The sequence below is a fragment of the Theobroma umbraticum genome, unplaced genomic scaffold (genome assembly GCF_002168275.2).
Source record: "Theobroma umbraticum cultivar Fairchild unplaced genomic scaffold, ASM216827v3 scaffold_30.0, whole genome shotgun sequence".
NCBI lineage: Eukaryota > Viridiplantae > Streptophyta > Magnoliopsida > Malvales > Malvaceae > Theobroma > Theobroma umbraticum.
The window spans coordinates 592,205-612,976 of NW_018397254.1; the positions used below are offsets into that span (position 1 = coordinate 592,205).

General features: G+C 34.6%; 3 protein-coding genes across 3 annotated transcripts; 1 reads left to right on the plus strand and 2 right to left on the minus strand.

Moving 5' to 3' along the window:
* Nucleotides 1–2,650: 2,650 nt before the first annotated feature.
* Nucleotides 2,651–5,339, minus strand: LOC110414338 (disease resistance RPP13-like protein 4). Its single transcript, XM_021425506.1, has one exon. It carries the CDS (start codon nt 5,209–5,211, stop codon nt 2,908–2,910), a length of 2,304 nt encoding a protein of 767 aa, XP_021281181.1. The 5' UTR covers nt 5,212–5,339; the 3' UTR covers nt 2,651–2,907.
* A 1,832-nt stretch (nt 5,340–7,171) lies between these two features.
* On the minus strand, nt 7,172–10,090 carry LOC110414256 (uncharacterized). The gene has a single exon (XM_021425388.2). It carries the CDS (start codon nt 9,834–9,836, stop codon nt 7,422–7,424), a length of 2,415 nt encoding a protein of 804 aa, XP_021281063.1. The 5' UTR covers nt 9,837–10,090; the 3' UTR covers nt 7,172–7,421.
* Nucleotides 10,091–11,719: 1,629 nt separating this feature from the next.
* On the plus strand, nt 11,720–19,670 carry LOC110413996 (putative disease resistance protein At4g19050). The gene is made up of 6 exons (XM_021425084.1): nt 11,720–11,859; nt 11,979–12,047; nt 12,582–12,623; nt 13,986–18,194; nt 18,343–18,419; nt 19,271–19,670. The coding sequence occupies exons 1-4, from the start codon at nt 11,850–11,852 to the stop codon at nt 18,140–18,142; spliced, it is 4,278 nt and encodes a 1,425-aa protein (XP_021280759.1). The 5' UTR covers nt 11,720–11,849; the 3' UTR covers nt 18,143–18,194; nt 18,343–18,419; nt 19,271–19,670.
* Nucleotides 19,671–20,772: the final 1,102 nt, after the last annotated feature.

Sequence of the window (20,772 nt, forward strand, 5' to 3'; positions counted from 1 at the left end):
AATATTTTAGAACAAAAGTTGACAAACAGAGTACTTAACTAACTAATTCTTCACCTTTCATAATAATTATGGATTGAATGGTTCATATTATCACCATCATAATATTTGGCATATGAAAGAGTTTAAAGATAACAATGGGGAAAAGATACAATGAAGAAAAGAATGAGTGAGAATAAGACAAAGTGAAGATGAATGGGAAAAAATGACTAAAGAAACATAACGAAAGGAAAAAGGAAATACAAAAGGAAGCAAGAGAACATCAAGAATTAAATAAAGAGGAAAAAGAAAAAGAAAAAAAGGAAATATAGATTAAAGAAAGTTGAAAAGAGAAAGGAATATTAGAGAAAATATTGAGACAGGGAAAGGCATAAATATAGGGTGAAGTTGAATCAAGGGAAAAAAAAAGGAAAAGAGGAAAAGAATTGAGAATAGAGAAAAGAAAAGAAATTGAATAAATGAAGGAAAAATAGAAAGTGTAGATTGAAGATCAATTAATAAAAAGAAAAGGAAAAGAAAGAGTGAAGAATATAGAAATAAGAAAGAGAGAGAGGTAAACAAAAAGAAAGTGACAAAAGAAGGAGGGAAGGTTAGAAAAAGGCACAATAAGCATTTGTGAAGATCAAGTAAATAGAAAGGAAAAAGAGAAAGAATGGGGAAGAAGTAAAAATTATCTAGGAATAGAAAATGTCCAAAAGGAACCAGTGAAGAAGAAGAAAAGAATAAAGAGAAAAAAAAAAGATTTTAAAAAAGAAAGTTGAAATAAGAATAGAGTGAAGAAATAATCAATATGAAAAATTAAAAACAAAAAAAGCAAGAGGTGAATGTTAGAAATTGAAGGAACAAAAAAAATGAGAGGAAATAAAAGAAAGAGTGATGAAGACCAAAGTGAAAAAATAAAATGAATCTGTGAAGATGAAGCAAATAAAAAGGGAAAAGGGAATAAAGAGAGTGGAGAAAAATAAAGTGAAGAATTAAAAATTATCTAGGAATAGAAAATGAAAAATATTATGAGGAAAAAAGGACTAAAAAATTGAATAATGTTGAAATTATAAAAACAGTGAAAAAAGAAAGAATAAATATGAAAAGAAATATTAAATTCCAAAAAGAAAAAGAAAACTTTTAATAATTAAAAAAAATACAAAGACAGTTAAAATATAGTACGAAAAAGAAGATTATAAAGTTTTACTTTTTCATGTATTTTGATACGTGAGTTTGGTTTAATTTTATATTATTTTTAAAAAATAAATGATAAAAATTTTATTGACTTATTTAATTTATTCATTTTATTTCTTTCCCTAAATGTAATAATTATGCCTTATACAATAACAACGACTTGATTGTGATTGAAATTTTAATTGTATATATAATTATTTCATAAAAAAATTTCATGCTATGGAAACATCAAGAGCATTTGTATTGTGATCATTAATATCCCCTTAACTTCCTTTTTGTCAATAGTCAAATTGAAATATTTAGTCTCATCAACATATATGTATTTACATTTTGATTATTTTATTTTGAATTAATAAATTATTTTCTGAATATATTAGACCAGAAATGGGTTGTATGGTCAATTAATTTTAATGGATTATTTTGGAATCAATCTTATTTGTTCTTTGGTGATTACTCCTAAATCAATTTTCAATCACTGATAAATCGCTATTTGCTCTTTAGAATCACCTGGGGAATTTTTTTTAGATAATTTCTTACCTAAAGTCTTGTTTTATACTTTGTATTAATTATGTGCCATGTTTTACAATCAAACTTTATTGGTATAATACATAAAAAGCTAATGAATTATATAATTTTTAAAAAATTTAAATAAACTTTTGTTCCTTTATTACATGCAATTAAGTCCTGATCAAATAAATTTTTATAATTAACTATTGATATTGTAGTTTTAAATAGGGATGTCAACGAATAGAATATTTATTATTTTTGAAGTACCCTAATACGAATCTTATTATTTGAAATGGTACTCAAATCTTGTACATATTTGATTAAATTTGTTTGAACTGTTATTTGAATCCATACTTACACTATCCTTTAAATACTCAATTAAAGTAAATTTAAAATTAACTTTTATATATATTATTAATAAAAATTAAATTAATAAATTAAATTTAGTTCATAAAAAATTTAAAGTTTAAAATCATAACTAGAGTAATTAATGAATTTTAATAAATATTATTATTAATTATAAAAAATTTATAAATAAAAATAATATATAAAAAATTATTATTTATAATCGGATTCAAGTAGTAGGTAATTTAAGCCATTACTTAAATCCTATCAAGTCAAGTAAAAGTAAGATATTTGATTACAAGATACGTATTAACGTCCTTTAACTTCAATTTCTTTTTTTGAAAAGTTCGTCGAGTTTCTTGATCCGTCAAATGCCGTATATGACAGTCATTATACTATACAAGGAAAGCCAACCATACTTCATCTACAAATTAGGATAACTAGAATTACTGTAAGAAAACTTACAATGAAACGCCAACGTACAACCAGCATAGGCGAAAGGCAAAACAAACAATCTATGATATGGATCAAGATAAAATTCGGATACAAATTTCTCAAGTTGAAAATTAAATTAAAAGGATATGTGTACCTAATATAAACAAAACAAAAGAAAAAGAATGGATGAGATAATAACCTATAAGGGACAGTACTGAGGAAGAGATTTGTGAATTGAAAGAAACATTTTATTGACTGCGACAAGCATCAGGGCAATGACATTTGTAGATTGAAGGAAATGCAAATGCAAGCAGAAGATTGAAAGGAATTTAAGAACTTATGTACATAAGCGAAATAGAGCACACTTTAATTAACAGCAACGATGAATGAGATAATAACCTGCAGGGCCACTTCTGGCAAATTCTTGATTTTCCAACACCAATATTTTTATTTTCCTTTTTCAAGATTTCGCCATGCTCCGTTTGCATCGCAAGGGCAGAATGTGATTCCGGGGCAATTGACTCTCTCGAAATGTGTCAACTTTGGAAACTGAGTCTGCAGATCTTTCCAGTTTATCTGAACGCCAGTCAAATACTTCAGACATAGAGTCTCAACTTCCCACTTCTCGCTACCCTTCGATTCACCCAGGTAACTGAGTCTTCCACCTCTAATGTAGAGGTTCTTTAGGCTTGCTAGTTTTTCAGGCACCAGCCAACGTGGTGGTTCCAGTTTTGGGAAACATTGGAGGTCCAATTTCACTAGCTTGATAGCTCCTTCAATGTTTTGCTTTCCTGCATCTTTGTTGTCGTTCAGGTTTTTTTCAGGAACTGATTTTGACGATCCCTCTCCGCAAGCTCCCCATGGCATTTTCAGCTTCCGAGGCCCTGGTTTTGCTGCATCATTTTGTTTCCCTTTGTGGCCTTTACTCTTGTCTCCATTGGTTTCTTGGTTTCCATTGCCTTTCTTCTCGTCTTTGGTTTTATTTATCAATTTTGGCGATTCATCCCCTCCGGCTCCCCATGCTATTCTAAGCTTCCGCAGCCCTTGAAATCTACAGAGATCTTCTTCCGCTTTATCTATTGAGAATTCATCGCTATTCACATTGATGGTGAGTTTCTTCAACTTAGAGAGTGTGGCCAAGTTACCAAGAGTACATGAGTGTCTATTTTTGCTAATGACAAAGCCCTTAAGCACTTGGAGTTCTAAGAGTGAACTAAGCTGCTTGGGCATGTTGTCTATCAAATAGCACTCAGATATATCCAAGTAAGTCAGCTTCTTAAGTGAGCCTAACTCTTTTGGTAGTTCCTCCAGGCCGTGGCATGCTTTAAGATCTAAGAACCCCAAATTGATGAGCTTACCAAGAGATTTTGGGAGCTTCGAGATTCCGGAGATTCCTTGAAGACTAAAAAATCTCAACTTCTTCATATTTTTCAACCCTTTTAAGAATTCAGTCTTTTCCACCTCCATGTGACGCTCGGCTGTGCTCTCCCATCTTCCCAGATAAAGAACGTTGATGCCCTTCATCTTGGAAAACTTCTCCTCAGGCAAATCAGGAAATTGCTTACTAATGTTGAACAGTGTCTGCAGCTCTTCCAGATTTCTTAGCAACTGCTTTTCTTCCCGTTGGTGTTCCTGATACTTTTGTTGCTGATTTTCTGAATTTGTATTCTGCTGCCCTTTCGAATCTGTTTTTTGTTGGGTTTCTGAGTTGATTTTCTGCGCCTCTTCCTGTTGCTTTTCCACTTTCATCGGGAAAGGATTTTTAGAGAACCAATGAGAAAGTCTTTCGGATTTTATCAAACATGACTTTTTGCACGCTGAAATATCCATCGTCGGGATTCCTTTAGAGTCGTAATCAAAGAAGTTAGCCTCCTTGGCAAGCCTGATCAACAAAGAACGAACAATTGGGTGCATCTTATAACGGGTGGCAGGCAGTCTGCTTTTTTTCTCGATAGGCTCAATGAATCCCTCCTTGATGAGTACTCCAAGAACGTCGTTCACACGATCCTTCTTCCCCTTTTCTTCTAGAGCGTTTGGATGTTTTATCAACCTCTCTCCAAGCCACCAAAATCTTAGAAGGCTCTTCTTGATTTCTGCGTTGTCCGGGAAGATCGCGAGACACAACAAGCACAGCTTGAGCTTCGTATCAAGGCCGTCATATTTGTCTTGAATCTCTTTGTAAAAAGAGCCTTCTATCTCAATTTTTTTTGCAGCTTCGTATAGATTAGGCAGATCACCGCCTTCTCTGCTGGCAACTGTCGCCTGCAAATACCGACTTGCGTCAGAAATTAAGTTTGAGGCTTGATGCTGCAATGGGATCTGGATTTTCACTTTGGTGATGTTGCTTCTCAGAACTTTAAGATTGTGTTCAATTTGCTTTAAGGTGCCACCTGAGGATCTCAGCACTTTAAGATCGTTCAGGATGTCATTCACATTTTCTTCAAGAGTTGTCAGCGGTTTTCTGAGATTATCTTCAAAGTTCTTCAGTTTCTCAAATTCTCTAATCATATAATGGAGCTCTTTGCATGCTTTATCAAGCTGAGTGTGCATTTCTTTCTCTTTTTTCTGTTCATCTTCATCGGCGGGTTTGCCTTCCTCCCCTTTATTGTCTTGAGCAGAATCAACGACCTTCGCCTTGGTGACCTCGACGAGTCTTCCACGCAAATCCTGTAGCTTTTGAAGGATAATCTGAACGGAGGTGGTTTCAGGGGAATTTGTCTGCTGAACTGAACCATCCTTGGGCGAAGACATTGTCTAATGGCTGAAGACAAAATTAAGCTAAGCAAATAGAAAATTATCAGATTAATTCGGAAGAAATTAAAGGTGTGGGTGAAATTCTATGCTGGAAGCTCTTGTTATAAATTCTCAGTCGAATCCAATTTGATGGTGACTCTAGAAGCATTTGGAGTTCCAAACTTTGCAGTCAAGAAAGAGACTTATTTATTCTTTCACCTTCCGTTTTGGAACGAGAAAGAAATTCTCAGTCGAAATCTTTTGTTAGAAAACTCCTTTACCCTCATCTTTGGGCTTTACTTTTTAATATATAGTAATAATAAATAAATAAATAAAAGAAAAGAAAGTTCCCTCTATTCCTCTTACGGTATGTTTGATTTGAAAAATAAAATAATTCTTTTATGAGAATAAAATAAAAAAAAGAATAAAATAGAATGATTATTGCATGGTTTGATTCATAGAATAAAATAAAGATTGTTATTGTAACTCATTATGATGCTTGGTTGGTAAGAATAGTTTTGGAATAATTAAAAAATAAATGATAAAATGACAAAATTACTCTTTATTATAATTTAGTAAATTAGATAAAATTACTCATTATTATAATTTAATAATATTAAAATTTTTATTTTCATTAAAATTTTAAAATATTAATAATTTATTATGAAATTATTAATATAATTTTTTATTTCTATTTCTTTTTATTTTTTCTGGATTTGTATTTTTATTTTCATTAAAAATTTAAACATACACTAAATTATTAATATAATTTTTTTATTTTATTTTTTTCTATTTATAAGTTTTAATTTTTTTCAATGAATATGGACATTTTAGTCTAATAAATTTTTGACTTTATTCCATAGTCATGGAATAGCAATTAACATGGAAAGGTGGGAAATGGATAAATCAAGATTTTAAGAAATAGCCATTACTTGATATGGCTACTCCCCCACCTCAAAAACCAACCAAACTAAAGAATGAAAATGTGAAAGGAATAAGGGGGAATGGTTTAGCTATTCCCCGTACTAAACGTGCCATTAATCTAATAGTAGTAGTCATATAATTGGACAAAAAGGATTAATCTTTGCACTCATATTCTTTTCCTCTAACGTGAAAAGAATAATGCAAACTCAATTGAGTTGCTTATGAATAGAATATCGTTGAGGCACAAAGTTATTTTTATTCTAAAATAAGTTTTGGTAAGGTTGGATGGAAGTGAGGAATCCTTTCAAAGCTCCTTTTACATCTTTGACGTATAAAGCTGAAAGGGGAAGGCCTTTAGAATTTTTTAAAGTTAATAAAATACTCGCCGACCTCGTTTTATTACGTGAACATGTAAATCATGTATGTGTTATGAGATTATTATTCTTTGTTACAAAAGTTAACGTAAGTGATATATTTTTTCTTTTAGCAAAAGTAATATATAATATGCCCAAGTTTATAAATTTTTCAAAATCTTACTTATCTAATATAAGATTAAAATACTTTGTCTATTTCTTATATATAATTACAATTATATATTAAATTATAGATTACAGATTCTAAATAATATAAGAAATACAAGACACGGAATGAGTGATCGGGGAAAAGAAAGAACAAATCATTGCCAAAAGAAAATTAAAACAAAAAGAAATGGAGAAAGAAGTAATCCCCCTTGCATCCCAAAAAGATGCCATTATTGTTCTGTTAAGTGGAAAAAGAATATTACAATAATTATATCAATTAAAATCTTTTGCCTTCACTTGATTTTGTTTAGTGTTTTTCTTTTTTGTATAATCATATACATTTATATATATGCTAAATTACTTATGTTAAGATTTAGGATTTAGAAATTATGATTTACGATTCATGTTTTAGGATTTTACAATGTTTTTATTGAGAGCATAAAATTGAATATATGACAAGAAATATCAAACAAAACACCGAATAGAGACAAACAATTTTTATTCATATGTAATAATTACATAGTAATCTCTGTTATTGCCAAGGTAACCGGTGATTTAGTACCCAAACAATGAAAGCAAGCAAAAAACAAAAATTATACTAGATAACGACTTAAATTACATTACAATATATGTTCATTCCTTGCCAGAGAAAACTTGGAGTTAAATCCGAACATCTATCACCGACCAACTACAACGTAAATTTATTCTAAAAAGGGAGACACATGAAGGAAATAGATGTTGGATTCCATCTCCAGGAATCCAATATAAGATTCACTGGATCGGTTACTTTCCCACGATCAGTTTTGCCCTTGCATGTCCTTCGTTGATTTGGAACTGCTCCCCAAGGCCAAAGTGAGCCATCAGCAACCAGAAAAACGTAATAAGCTCCCCACCTTTACTTACCCCTTGAGCATGTGTGCTCGCTCTGCAGTGACTCGCCGCATATGAGACTAATTCCACCCACACTCTGCAAATCAGATTCCATTTGTCCTTCCTTCCCAACCCTTTTAGCTCTTTGGCGAGCATGCTTGCATCGAACAACACAGATTTGCTTCTGTCTCCTTTCACAGTCGCAGGTACGACATCTGTATTCACTGAAAGAATTTCGTCGCAGGCCTTCTTGTCTTCGTTCGGTCTCAAACTCCGTCTCTCGAAGAATCTTTCAGCCTCGGCACAAGTGTCTCGATATCTTATTTTCCCGATACCCGCCACAGCAGACATCGTAGTTGGCTGAAAAATTAGAAGATACAGCATGTAATCCGAGAGAGTCTTACTGAATTCTTGTTCAGCCACCATTTCCTCTTCCTTATCAGTGTAGTAGCAGAGATCAGTAGCAATGTGCCACAAGAGAAGGCTCTCGTCATATTGAACATCACTCACATATTTCAGCAACTTGCTACGATCGTTTCCTGAGTCAGTATCCGTTAAAACCCAATCACCTCTGGCTGCGGATATCCTCTTTGCAGTTTCTGGGTTATCTGCAAACTCAGATTTATTTTTTAGCTCCTGAAAGATAAAATTCCATAGCTCCAGGGTGAATGGCTCACTGGACACGTACATCATCTCATCCACCAAATCCTTAACGGGTTTGGTAATTTTTTTGAAAGCCCAGCTGAAAAATTGATTCACCTTTTCTAAAATAGACTTTAAAAATCTAATGACTTTGCTGATAACAATGGAGCCCGGTAAATCACTACAATTAAAAGACTTGACCCCTTTGGGAACAAAGGTGTTACGCGGACTGATTTTTCTCTTGATCTTGGTCATGCCATGACCAACTTTCTTTATGATTTTATCGATTCCCAACAGATGAAGGAACTTTTCAAACATAATTACCAACAAACTGGGGAATTCATGGATAGTTGTCCTACGGCTTTTCAGGCAATACCTTATGAGGTTGTGTGCTGAAATGGATCCAGACCACCTTCGAAACCCAAGGGGAGTAATCAACGCTTGATGGGGATGGGGATCGTCAGAATTCTTTATCCCACATTTTTTACAGCGGTGCCACCGGGGCTTCTTGAGAGCGAGGAAACCACCGAAGACAGCAGCAATGGGCCTACAATATGGACTATCAAGGTACTTGAATATAGAAGCAAAAGTTCGATCAGAGAAAATGAGCATGAGGAACGCTACCACATCCAGCGCGACTGCGCCGAGGAGCAAGGTATAGGTGATTCCGATATCAACTCCCTGGAATTCATCTTTTTTCGTTTGGAAATAGAAGATTCCGAGAGTAGCTACATTCGCCCCAAAAGCTATGAATCGGAAAATATATCCTATGGTAGAATGCACAACTTCCACCTTGGTATACAGAGTCCCATACAGGAAGTTGAGTTCGACCTCAATTATCCTCAGAGCGTCTTCGGCTGTTCTCCTAGTGAAGAAGTCACGGCTCTCATCACGCTCTCGGAAGCTCAAGATGAGATCGACCACCAGTCCCTTGAATATTTGGAAGTAGTCATAAGCATAGTGCACCACTTCGAGATGATCCAAATCGCCTTCCTTGGGTGGAGCGTCAGAAGCCTTGGATTCTTTATCAGGTTCTGGCGTCATATCTATTCGCGTTGGAAGTTTGGCGTCTTTCTTCGAAGCGTATTCCTCCATAAGCTTGGCATAGTTGGGCCCAGGATCCGGATCTTTGAGCATGGAATCCCGAAACTTGTCCAAGCTCGCAAGGAACAAAGCTCGTGTCCGCTCGACGTACTTGATGATTCCAGCGACAAACATGAGCGCTGTGGGGATCCATAGATTGTCGTTGGGAAGCGATTGGATGAAGACGTAAAGAACAGCTCCGGCCTGAAACCCGAGGCTAAGCAAGTGCCTCAGCCACAGTTGATTATCTTCAAGAGCAAAAGCAGTAATGGTATCAGGGCCGCCAAGGTGTAGTAAGAGAAAGGGCGCCCAGAATGCTAACAGATCAGTGCTCTCCGTGGGCTTGGGCTGACTAGGATTGTTGGATTGGTTGCGTTGGCTGTTGGAGATGAGACCAACAGCAAAATTGGCAGCTGCGTCAGCCAACAAGTAAGCAAACCAGATGAGCAAGATCACCCATGTTTTCCTTGCAGATTTTCTGATTGGCGCCACAAAAATCAGCACGACCTGCAGCCAGAGACTGAACAAAATAGACCCTCGTATGTTCCATTTGTCCCAAAGCTTTTTCACACCAAAAGGGATGGTTAGAGAGAGGTGGACCATATTTTCCCTCTACACTCTTTTCCTTCTCACTTCACTCTTTAAGCACAACATATGGAGCGAGCCAAGTCAAGCCATTTTCGTACCACTTTTTCCGATGGAACTGGCTCACTCTTGAGACTTGGCATGCATTGAGCACAATTTGTGTGGGTTGAACGGAGGTTTGAGTAGTATATTTAAAAACCCAAATTTTTGTAAATCTTTTACGTTTAAGGGAAAAATTGACAGCTTGTGGTTCCTTCGCACTTACAAAAGACTCTGCCTCTTCAATCTTTTGTCTTCTTCAACATTAAAGCTCATAATTTATAGACATAATTAATGATTTTAACAATTATACATGAAATTGATTTCCTCTCGGTTTATAACTGAAGGACAAGCAGTCAATAATTTAGACCTAATTATCGGAAAAGAAAATCATTATTGATTTTTCAAATGTTCCATGCTAATCAAATTTTTTGGAGAATAATATTAGATTATTCAACTCTATTTTGTCATGATGAAGCATTACTTCTTTTTCAACCTGATATTGTTCTTATTTCATGCAATCAAAATCTTCAACTCATTCAAAATGTATTTATCTTTATATACTGAAACATCATGCACTCTTAATTTTTAGAGAAAAAAAAATTAACTCTAATTAGATCTTGTATTCAAATTTGAGATTATAAAAATGAGGTCTATGAAAGAACCATATTATAATCCTAACATTAATCTTGTTATTTTTGGATAAGCCTAAGCCTAGCATGATTCTTCACATGTTGCTCTTTGGCTTTCCTTTTCGCAACAGAAGCTTCCCTAACTGGCATGAGACTTAGACGCTTGATCCCTACAAAAGCATTTTAGGCAAAAACGAGAATATTGCTGCTACTTAGTTGAGTTTCTTAAGTAAAGAATTGTCGTGGTACACGTTCTTTTTTTTTTTTTTTTATCTTTTTCCATCAGAATTGCTAACGGCACAAGTGATTCTTATTCTTAAGAGAAGCCAATCAATCATTTGCTGACGATTGTTGAGTGATGAAAGGAAAGCTCGGTCGGGAATATATAGATTGCTTGCTTGTTCGGGCATTCTTTCCTGGTCTTTTTTGCACTTTGGTTTGTTCTTCGTAAAACGGTACCAAGGGGGAATGTCTTCCGCCCTTTAGAGCTTTAAAGCTTAGTTTCTCGATCAAGTTTGTTGAGCTTTACTCTACTTTCTATAAGTACATCATTCTCCTTTACTTTGTGACTTTTTATTTATATATCTATTTTTGAAATATTTTGTGTACAAACTATATCTATGAATGCATAAAATAATTATAAAGTTGAAAAATAAATTTATTTTTCTGACACAAAGATTAAAAAACATACTTAGAAGACAAAAAGTTTATTCGTAAATAATAAATCAATAAGTTTTTTTTAAAAAGAATTATCTAAAAAGAACTATGTGCATAGAAAACCCACCTAAATGTTAAGTAAAAACTTTTACATAATATAAATCAGAAACCATTTAACAAATCTTGAAATTAAAAAAGTTCTTCTCATAAGTTCCTTTAATTATATATAGTATAGATATAGAGTTCTACTAGAAAAGGCATGCGATTCCTTCAATAGGTTTTCTAAAATTTCCCACTTATTGCTATGATTTTGATAAAAAGATTTATAGTTAAAATTAAATATAATTAATAAGAAGAGAATTTTTATTTATTTACCATTTTTTTAATAAAATAGTGAGTTTAACGGCTTGAATCTACAACCGTTAGTTTCTACCTAAATCCTACCTAAGAAGTGTGTAACAAGTTTCAAAGTATAACTTTTATCCAATAAAAATAATGAAGTAGAAAGGTTTTTATGTAAATATAACATGTATCCATCCACATAATGAAAAAAAAAAAAGGAAAAATTATGCCCCCAAATTGCTATAAAGGGAGGTTAGAAGCAAAGGTATGAGCATCAAGAGAGGGACAGTAATCGGTGTTTGAGAGCATTTGAGAGACTGAGAGCTGTTTCTTGTTTTCTTTCTGTCATTCAACTCCAGCCATGGCTCAAGGTTTTTGTTCATTATCTTTAATTATTTCCTTATTCTCGCTTTATTAATCAATTTGATCTATTCCTTTACAAAATAAACTATGTAATAATTTGATGTTCTGAATGATTTCTTGGTGATAGGCAAAGAAGACCAAAGCATGAAACGAAAGCTGTCTACTGCAAGGGAAAAGCAGCCAAAGGAAACTCCAGGTGAAGCTGATCATTAGTATCTTTGTTTTTAATCTTTATTCCTTCCCCTCCATAATTACAAGTTTCTATTATTCTTACTTGGTATAATTAGTAACATCAAATCTTAATATAATCTAATATTTATAGCAAATTTAAGTCAAACAATCTATTGCTTGTGATTAATTTATTTTAAAAATTCCAATGGAACCAATCTTTTGTTCAATTGTTTTACTAATGTTTTAATTTGTTTAAATCAATGTTTCAATCTTTTACATCATGACTAGTATCCACATGTTTATCTTTTAGATCATTTATGATACATTAATATAGTTATTTGGTTTAATAAAAAAAAATTATAAAGCAAGTCTGAAAATTGTAAAGTCTAGAGCTGTTTTTAGTTTTCCATTTTTTTCATTCAACTCCAGCTATGGATCAAGGTTTTTGTTCACTATATCTTTAATATTTCATTATTCTTGCTTTATTAATCAATTTGATCCTTTTCTCTACTAAATAAACTATGTAATTTGATGGTTCTGAATGATTTCATGGTGATAGGCAAAGACGGGCAAAGCATGATAGGACAACAGTCCTTTCAAGGTACAGCTGATAATCTTTCTCTCTAATCTTTAGTGCCTCCCCTCCTTAATCACTTTCTTTTGTTTAATTAACCAAATCCCACGACGACTTTAATGAGTTTCAATTGTTCATATATGCTTGGTATAATTAGTAACATCAAAACTTAATTAATAGCCTAATCAGTTCAAAAAATTCAAGTCTGAAGCAATCTTCTATTCAATTGTTGTAATGATGTTTTAATTCGTTTAAAAGTTTTATTGTTGCAATCTTTTACACCGTGACTAGCTTTTTATCTGTTTATCTTTTGTATCATTTGCAATACTTTAATATAATTATTTAGTTTAGTAAAAAAATTAAAAATTGTAAATTTTAGGATATATTCGTTTTATGTCGTTATTTTTTTATTTTTTGTTGGGAAATAAAGGATGAGAGTGAAAATGTATTTGGTGATTAATGGGGGAAAATATTTAAAAGCATCAATTTTAACTTTTTCAAAAGAAAATAAAATCAAATAAAACTTCTCTTCATACACAAAATTCAAAAGATCTATATAATTAAAAATAATAATGAAAAAGCTCTATGATAGTTGAAAATTTTTATACTCTATAATGTATATGTATATATAGTATAACTTACATTGAAAAAACTCACAATTTCACACTATTGTTTTGCTGTTAAAGTCTAGTTTAATAATTACATGTGAGAATTAAACAAATCAATTAATCCGACTTGTTAAATTAATTCTTTCATTTATATATATATATATTTGTATATGGTACTGTCTAGGGCATCTAATATTTTAATTTTATAGATTGTTTTTTTCTTTCTTTACATTGTTTTAAATCTTAGCTAGATGGGTCAATTAATAGAAATATTAATTAGTAGTTGTATGGTGTAATCCCAAATTCCCAATTGGTTTTTTTTTTTTAAAAAAATTCTATTCAATTGAATAAATCGTAAGTTATTTTCTGATATATGTAAAAGTCAAAATTTTGTTCTCTGTGATTTTTATTTTGTAAGAAATTATTAAAATTAATATATTTTTAATTTTATAATCTTTAAATATCAAAGATGATGTTGAAAGTCAACAGAATTTGTCATTGGTTATTAATTAATTTGTCGATATCTAAGCAGATGATTTTATTGGATATTTATGGTGTACTGTTTGATCTTTTCTAAAAAAAATAAATAACATTGTCCATTATGCATGAATATCAAACTCATTTACCTTTTCAAGAAAAAAAAATAAACTTGCTTGGAATAGTTTATATTCTAAATTGTGAGAGATATTACACCAGATTTTTCCTCATGATTTTGTAAGAATCTTTTAATTTTTGTTAATTAGATATTAAAAATTCTAATTTGCTATTTTTTGGATGCCAGAAATGGAATTCCCGAGTGCAAAAGCAAACATGGATGACGCAATGAAGATTCTTAATCTGTTGGAAAGGGGCAATGAAGAAAGAGTTGTCCTCGCCGGGGATGCAGGGACAGGGAAAACATGGTTGGCCCGACAAATAACCAAGTTTGCAACCGGTTCCAAAGGCTCCTTCTATATGTCTCTTTGGATATCTCTGAATGAAGGGTTCGACGACGACGGGTCTCTTCTCCATTCCCTTGCACGCCAGTTGCGTATCCCGACCAGTGCTAATGCGAATGTGTGGGAAGATGTTGAATATGCTGATGATGCTGATGATACTGACGGTGGGAAAAAGGATGTTGATGACAACCAGCTGAGGGTGAATGTGATAGAAAAGCTTTACGAGGAGAACAAAGAAATGAGTGAGAAGATGAGTAAGGAGAAGAGTGAAGCAAAACACACGTTTCTTCTACTGGTGTTGGATTCGGAAGGAGTGGTCATGACCGAAGATTATGATGACTTCGTGAATAAGCTTTTTCGTCCCGATGAAAATGTCACGGAGAAGAAAGCTTCATTCAAACACAAGGTTCTAATCACGACAAGGAAAAGTGATGAAGAAGGATCTATCACAAAGGACTCAAGGGTGGTTGAGGTTCAACCCTTTTCGGGGGATGAAGCAGTGAGGTTCTTGGAAAATCGAGTTGGGGAGGAAGTTTCTAGGGTTCCAAATTTCGAAATATTTTGTGATGCCATTAAAGAAAGGAGAGAGGTTTTGCCTGCTCAAATTAATTTGTTAACAGAAGCCTTAAATCAAATCGCAAAAGATGGTATTGAAGCATTGGAGCGTGCTTTCGATGTTGCAGCCCTTAACATTCTGCGGCGTGCTGACAAAGCTGACAAAGCCCTAGTTCATTTTGCATATGAAAAGTTGTCTGGAGACTGCCTGATTGATTGCTTTTGGCATAGCTGCAACTTCTTGGAGAAACATGGTGCTGTTAACTACAACGAGTTGATCACTCACTGGATTCTGGAAGGCCATCTTGATCTTGCTGTTGGTCTCAAGAAGGCTTACGAGAAGGGATACAATGTCATGATGGAGCTTATAGATCGTGGCATGCTGAAGATGCGAGAACCCAATCTTATTGTTTTGGAAGGAGGAACGCTTCGTTTGGTGGATCATAGCTGTCGTGGATTATCTGGGAAATCCAAGCTGGGGCTGGCTAGCGTGCTTGAGGGCGACAAAAAAAGGGTTTTTGAAAGAATGGCACCAGCTGATGGCATGATAAAGACAGTGCGAACGGATAAGAAAGGAAAAACGGTTTCCTCACTACTGATTGAGGGAAGCTATCTATGCAGGGAAGTCCCCGACACATTCTTTCAAGAAAAAGAGCACCTCAAAGTTCTGGCAATTTTTAATCCCAGGCTCACATCCCTCCCAAAATCCATATCTAAAATGGAGAATCTGCTTGTGCTTGTGCTCAGAGACTGTTATCTGCTGAATGACAATATGGAATGCATTGAGAATCTCAAAGCATTAATTGTTCTTGAGATATCTGGTGCACCCTTTCTGAAGGAACTGTCAGAAGTACTTTTTACAAACATGAACCAACTTCGAAGCCTCAATCTATCTGCACTCGGAATCAAGTCATTGCCAGCAAGTCTCTCCAACCTAACTGAACTACGCAGGCTCATCCTTAGACAGTGTTCTTGCCTGAAGGCTCTGCCAAAGCTAGCAAAGCTCAAAAACCTTGAGGTATTTGATCTTTCTGGATGCTCCTCTTTGATAAAGATCCAAGAAAAAAGTTTCAAGTCATTTGAAAAGCTTCGAGTCATTGATTTTTCTGAAACCAAAATTGAGAAATTACCAATTGTTCAGACTCTCCCACATTTAACACTCCTTTTGGCTAAAGGATGTGATCATTTATCTGGATTGCGCCTAATGAAACATCTGCCAGACCTCAAGGTTCTTGATGTTTCAGGTGCCACTAGGATAAAGGAAATACAGTATGACAGCTTTGATGGCACTGACAACCTTAGAATCCTTGATTTGTCCAAAACCGAGATTAGATTTTTACCTGACAGCCTTAGCAAACACCTCTGTGATCTCAGACTGAAAGGTTGTTCTAAGCTTGAAAAACTCCCTAGCACAAAAGCACTTACAGATCTAGAGTCTCTTGATCTTTCCGAAGCCTCCAATCTGCAAAAGTTGCCAGACGGATTTTTTGCAAATTTGTTTGGTCTTCAGTCCCTCAAACTCTCACATACCAAAGTTGAAAATCTTCCATCTCTTTCCAACCTTTACAACCTTCACCGCCTTTTCCTAAAAGGTTGTTTGTTTGAAAACCTTCCAGAGTTGAAAGAACTTAATAGCCTTGTGGAACTTGACCTCTCAGGTTGTGAAAGCCTGGTGAACTTGCCAAGCTTGGCCGATCTTAAATATCTTGAGATTATTAATCTTTCAAGTTGTAAAGCTCTGTCAGGAATAGATCAATCCTTCCAGCACATGTCTAGGCTTCAGGTACTCAATGTCTCAGAAACTCAGATTCCATCCTTACCATCCCTACCCAATCCTAGCAAACTCCGGTCCCTTATTCTAAGGAATTGCACCAAACTAGAAAAATCTCCAGATTTTCAAATCCTGTTAAAACTTGAGCAGCTTGACCTACGTGGTACAAGCTCTTTGAAGGATATCAAGGCCGAATCCTTCAATCATCTGGCTCAGCTTCGAACACTGAAGTTATCTAAGATTGCATTTGAGGGCATGCAATCTTCACTTTCAGCTTTGACGAAACTTGTGGTTTTGGATCTTTCCGGAGAACCTGTTGAGTCTTTGCCATCTCTTGACGATCTTAGCGAACTACGGCAGCTTTTGCTAAGAGGTTGTTCGTGCTTAAAGGAGTTGCGATCATTGAATTCTTGTCTAGAGGTGCTTGATCTATCAGGGACCAAAGTAAAGAATCTGGGAGAAAAAATTTCAGGGTTGACACATTTAAAGCGTCTTCATCTACCGGAGAAGGTGATTGAAGAATTTAAAGGGGAGAACGTCAAGTTCCTACCATTGGAGGTAAACTTGGATCGGTATTGTATCTCTGAGCCTTCTGAGATTCCTAAGGGGGATGAGAAACCTTCTATAGTTGTGCATGGCACAGAACTCTTCCAAAGTTTGAAGAAAGATCCTAAGTTAGTGGAGAGTATCATCAGTTCTATTTCCTCTGTTCACTCTGTTAAAACACATGACAGAGATGAGGACAATTACGATGACAGTCGTAGACAAATCTTCAGCAATATATACTCCATGATTAGAAAACTTCCTCTTGAGGCAAAAGATGTACAGCTCCTGGAAATTCGAGGATTTGATGATTATCCCACTGATATTGAGGTTATTCTTGAGCACGCCAAATATATCGTGCTGGTTGAAAATCAATTTTTGAAAAACTTGTCTGATTTAAAGCCTGATAGCTTGAAGAACATGAAAGGATGTTGGCTAGAGAGGTGCTCCGGAATGGAGAGTATTTTTGCCAAGGCTGATCTTGAAATGGAAAAAAGCCTTCTGATTCTGTGGATTTCCAACCTTCCCAGTTTGAAGAGTTTGTACCAAGAGAAAGTGCAATCCATGAGTTTTGGGAACCTAAAGATTTTGTACATTGATTGCTGCCCAACACTGGAAACTGTTTTCTCATCAGGGCAGCTGCCAGAAAACCTGGAAACTCTCCAAATTATGTTTTGTGATAACTTGAAGAATTTGTTTGGAGCTAAGGATTCAGCCAAAAGTGAAGCTCAAACCACAAGTCCAGCAGACAAGGAAGTGGATACCACGAGTTCCACAAAGAAGGAAGTGCAGACCACAAGTAGAAGCAATCTCAAGCTTTTGCATATATCCCATTGCCCAATGCTTGAAACTGTTTTCTCATCAGCGCAGTTGCCAAAAAGCATAGAAATTCTACGAATCAAGTGTTGTGGTAAGTTGAAGAGTTTTTCTGGGCAGGAGCTGATCAACTTGGAATTGCCAAACTTGTACACGTTACATCTGTTAGAACTGCCAGCTTGGACTGCGTCCAGCATCGGCCTAAAGTCAAACAAATCAATTCCAAATGTTGATGTTAGTCCCAATATACCTGTAGAAAAATGTCTCAGGTCAGGAAACGCATCAAAAGAAATCACTAGAGCTGATGAGAATTGAGATTTAATGGAAGTCAAAGGGCCTCGAGCAGGTTGGCCGTGTGTAATTTCAGGTTCGTTAATTATAGCTCCCCTGCATCTTTGCACTTCATATAATACTTCTCATTACTGTTTAGCTTGCAATGTACTGCTATCATTATTAAAATTTAAATAAACAAATATCTTGTTTGAGTTAGTTTCTTTTGTTCTGATCCAATACAGAAATACGAAGTGGAGATATACCAATTGAGGAAAAACTAAGAGGAGGACAATGTGGAACGTGGACATAAGAATCTTAGGTAAGTTGGATTGATTTGTTCAAGTAGAGAGAGGAAAGAGAGGTAAACAGACACATGGGATGAATACAGAGGGAGAGAGAGAGAGATTTGTCCTCTTTAGATCTTTCAGTGATTTGATCCACTGTGAGAATAAGTTTCTATTTCCTACCTAATTGATTAATATTGCCTAATGATCGTGGGGTTAGAAGCTAAAACTATTATACATAGTCCATAGGATAGGTATATCCTAAAAGTTGATATTGTTAAAAACACATATGAAATTCAGTCTAGATGGAAAGCTCTAATGGCTTGATGAGCAGAATGATCTCCATCTTGCAAATGGTCATTTATGACTTCAGGTCCTTCTTTGTTTTATATTGTACACAATGGGCTCATTCCTGCTTATATTACATACAGTTTCAGTGAAGATTAAGAATTTAAAACCACCTGCAGCAACCATGTGTAGCTCTCTGACTTCTCTGTTTGCAAGGCTGTCTCTGGATACTGTGCATAAAAGATTATTTTTCTGGGTTAAGCAAACCTAGTGATTTGACTGAAAAGAAGCTCTAGCTGTATTATTAGGTCATTACAAAATCAACTTTGTCCCAATGTTGGCACATCACTGAGTTGGTTAATTTTGAGCGATTCTTCAGGATATTTTCCAGCACGCTGTGCATGTACTTGAGCCACACTTCAATACAACCCATGATATGCAGGCATTAATGGTTTAGGCATCTTTGAAATCGCCTTTTTTCTTGCCTGGATTATAAGTTGTGATCTTGATTATGCAATCAATTTTGTGCTTTTCTAGGTTTGATGAGATCCCTGACTATTTAGTGCCCAAAATTCATTGTGAAGTTGTTTTTATGCAGGGGTTTCCTTATTTAGCCATACAATCAGAAATTGATCCAAGCTGCAAGCTGCTTCCTATGAGTATACAAGCCAATAAATGCTTTCCAGGATGAGCTGCATGGTCAAACTTTCTATTCTTATAACCTGGGAGTGAAGCTGCCTGCTGCAATGTCATATTGTGAAGGAGATAAGTGCTTTGGAAGTGAAGATCTTGCCTTTTGTAAAATCTGATGGAATTGCAAAACTCTAAATCTTGATGTATTAGAACATCCCCGTGTGTTTTCAAGACTCTGAAAATTTCCTGAATGTATTGTTTAGTTTAAGCTTTTGAAAGTATACCAGAATTATAGTTTGAATCCAGTTTCCTGCTTTTGAAAATTTGTTATTCAAGGCTTGGAAAACTGCTCTTTATTACTTGCAGATATGGAGTTATCTTGATCTTCCGATTCCTCCTATTTTTCCTTTTTTACCAGTAATTCTCTTTCCAAAGCGACACCCCTCTCTGCGCCTTTCTTAAGGAGTGCAGATAGTGAAGAACGTTAAAAAACCCAACAAAAAAAAAATTAAAAATCGTTCTCGTTCAGCCTTCTATGTCTGACATGTTAGCAGCAAGTTGTTCAAACAGAACTGCAAAATCCCTTTACAAAAGTGTACTTATCCATCTCTAACTGCCCTAATCCTATTATTCTACTCCTTTTTCTTCAAAAGAAGATCATTTTAGAAAGAAGAGATGATGTTTTCACGCCATGGAAACGGCCCGCCAGCCAGTAGGAGAAGTTTCCAGCTAGACAGGTCGCCTGTGGGACAGCTAAAGCGTAGACATTGGACCGTAAGCGCCGATTATTGTTGTTCCTGGATGAAATCTTCAACATTTCTATTTGTTTTGACACCTTTCCTGTTGGCTTTATTGCATAGAGATGTATGCCCTCTATTATTGCAGTTTGCAATGGCTTGTCAACTGCTCTTTTAGGGTTCTTGAGAGATTTGCTTAGATATAGATATAGGTTGTAGGACTTTCAAAGGCCAACTGTTGCAATTCAATAAAACAGCTTGTAAATTTGAGGAATCATTAGTACACAAAACAAATAAGCAAATTGCAAAAGGACAGCGTCATTTCAATTTTCTTCAAGTAACACTTGGTATCTTCTTTTTTACTAATTACTCCCTTCTTGATAAGCTTTATTCCCATAAAGTCTTATCACATTAATTTTTTAGTAAATTTGTCAAAATATTTTTAAGTGTGAACAAATTAAATTGAGGGTATTTTGATAATTTTATTATGTGCAACTAACAGTGTAATCTTTTTCGTGAATAGGACTTATATGTAGAGAGTAGAGAGCTAATTGAGAAAAAGAAAATATAATGTATTATATGATAAAAGTTAAAACCATAAGAGATGTAATTGGAGATTATATTTATAAAAATCATTTAATAATCATATACAGTTAGTGTTAAAAATTACTTTTAAGTGTAAGAGAGAAAAAAAACAAAGTATTCTTGTACATATAAAAGCAAATAATTA

Excerpts from the sequence above, each read along its gene's own strand:
- LOC110414338 (XM_021425506.1), bottom strand. The coding sequence starts at position 5,211 with ATGTCTTCGCCCAAGGATGGTTCAGTTCAGCAGACAAATTCCCCTGAA.
- LOC110414256 (XM_021425388.2), bottom strand. The coding sequence starts at position 9,836 with ATGGTCCACCTCTCTCTAACCATCCCTTTTGGTGTGAAAAAGCTTTGG.
- LOC110413996 (XM_021425084.1), top strand. Across the intron at positions 12,048-12,581 it reads GCAGCCAAAGGAAACTCCAG|GCAAAGACGGGCAAAGCATG; the intron begins GTGAAGCTGATC and ends TCATGGTGATAG. Across the intron at positions 12,624-13,985 it reads AGGACAACAGTCCTTTCAAG|AAATGGAATTCCCGAGTGCA; the intron begins GTACAGCTGATA and ends TTTGGATGCCAG.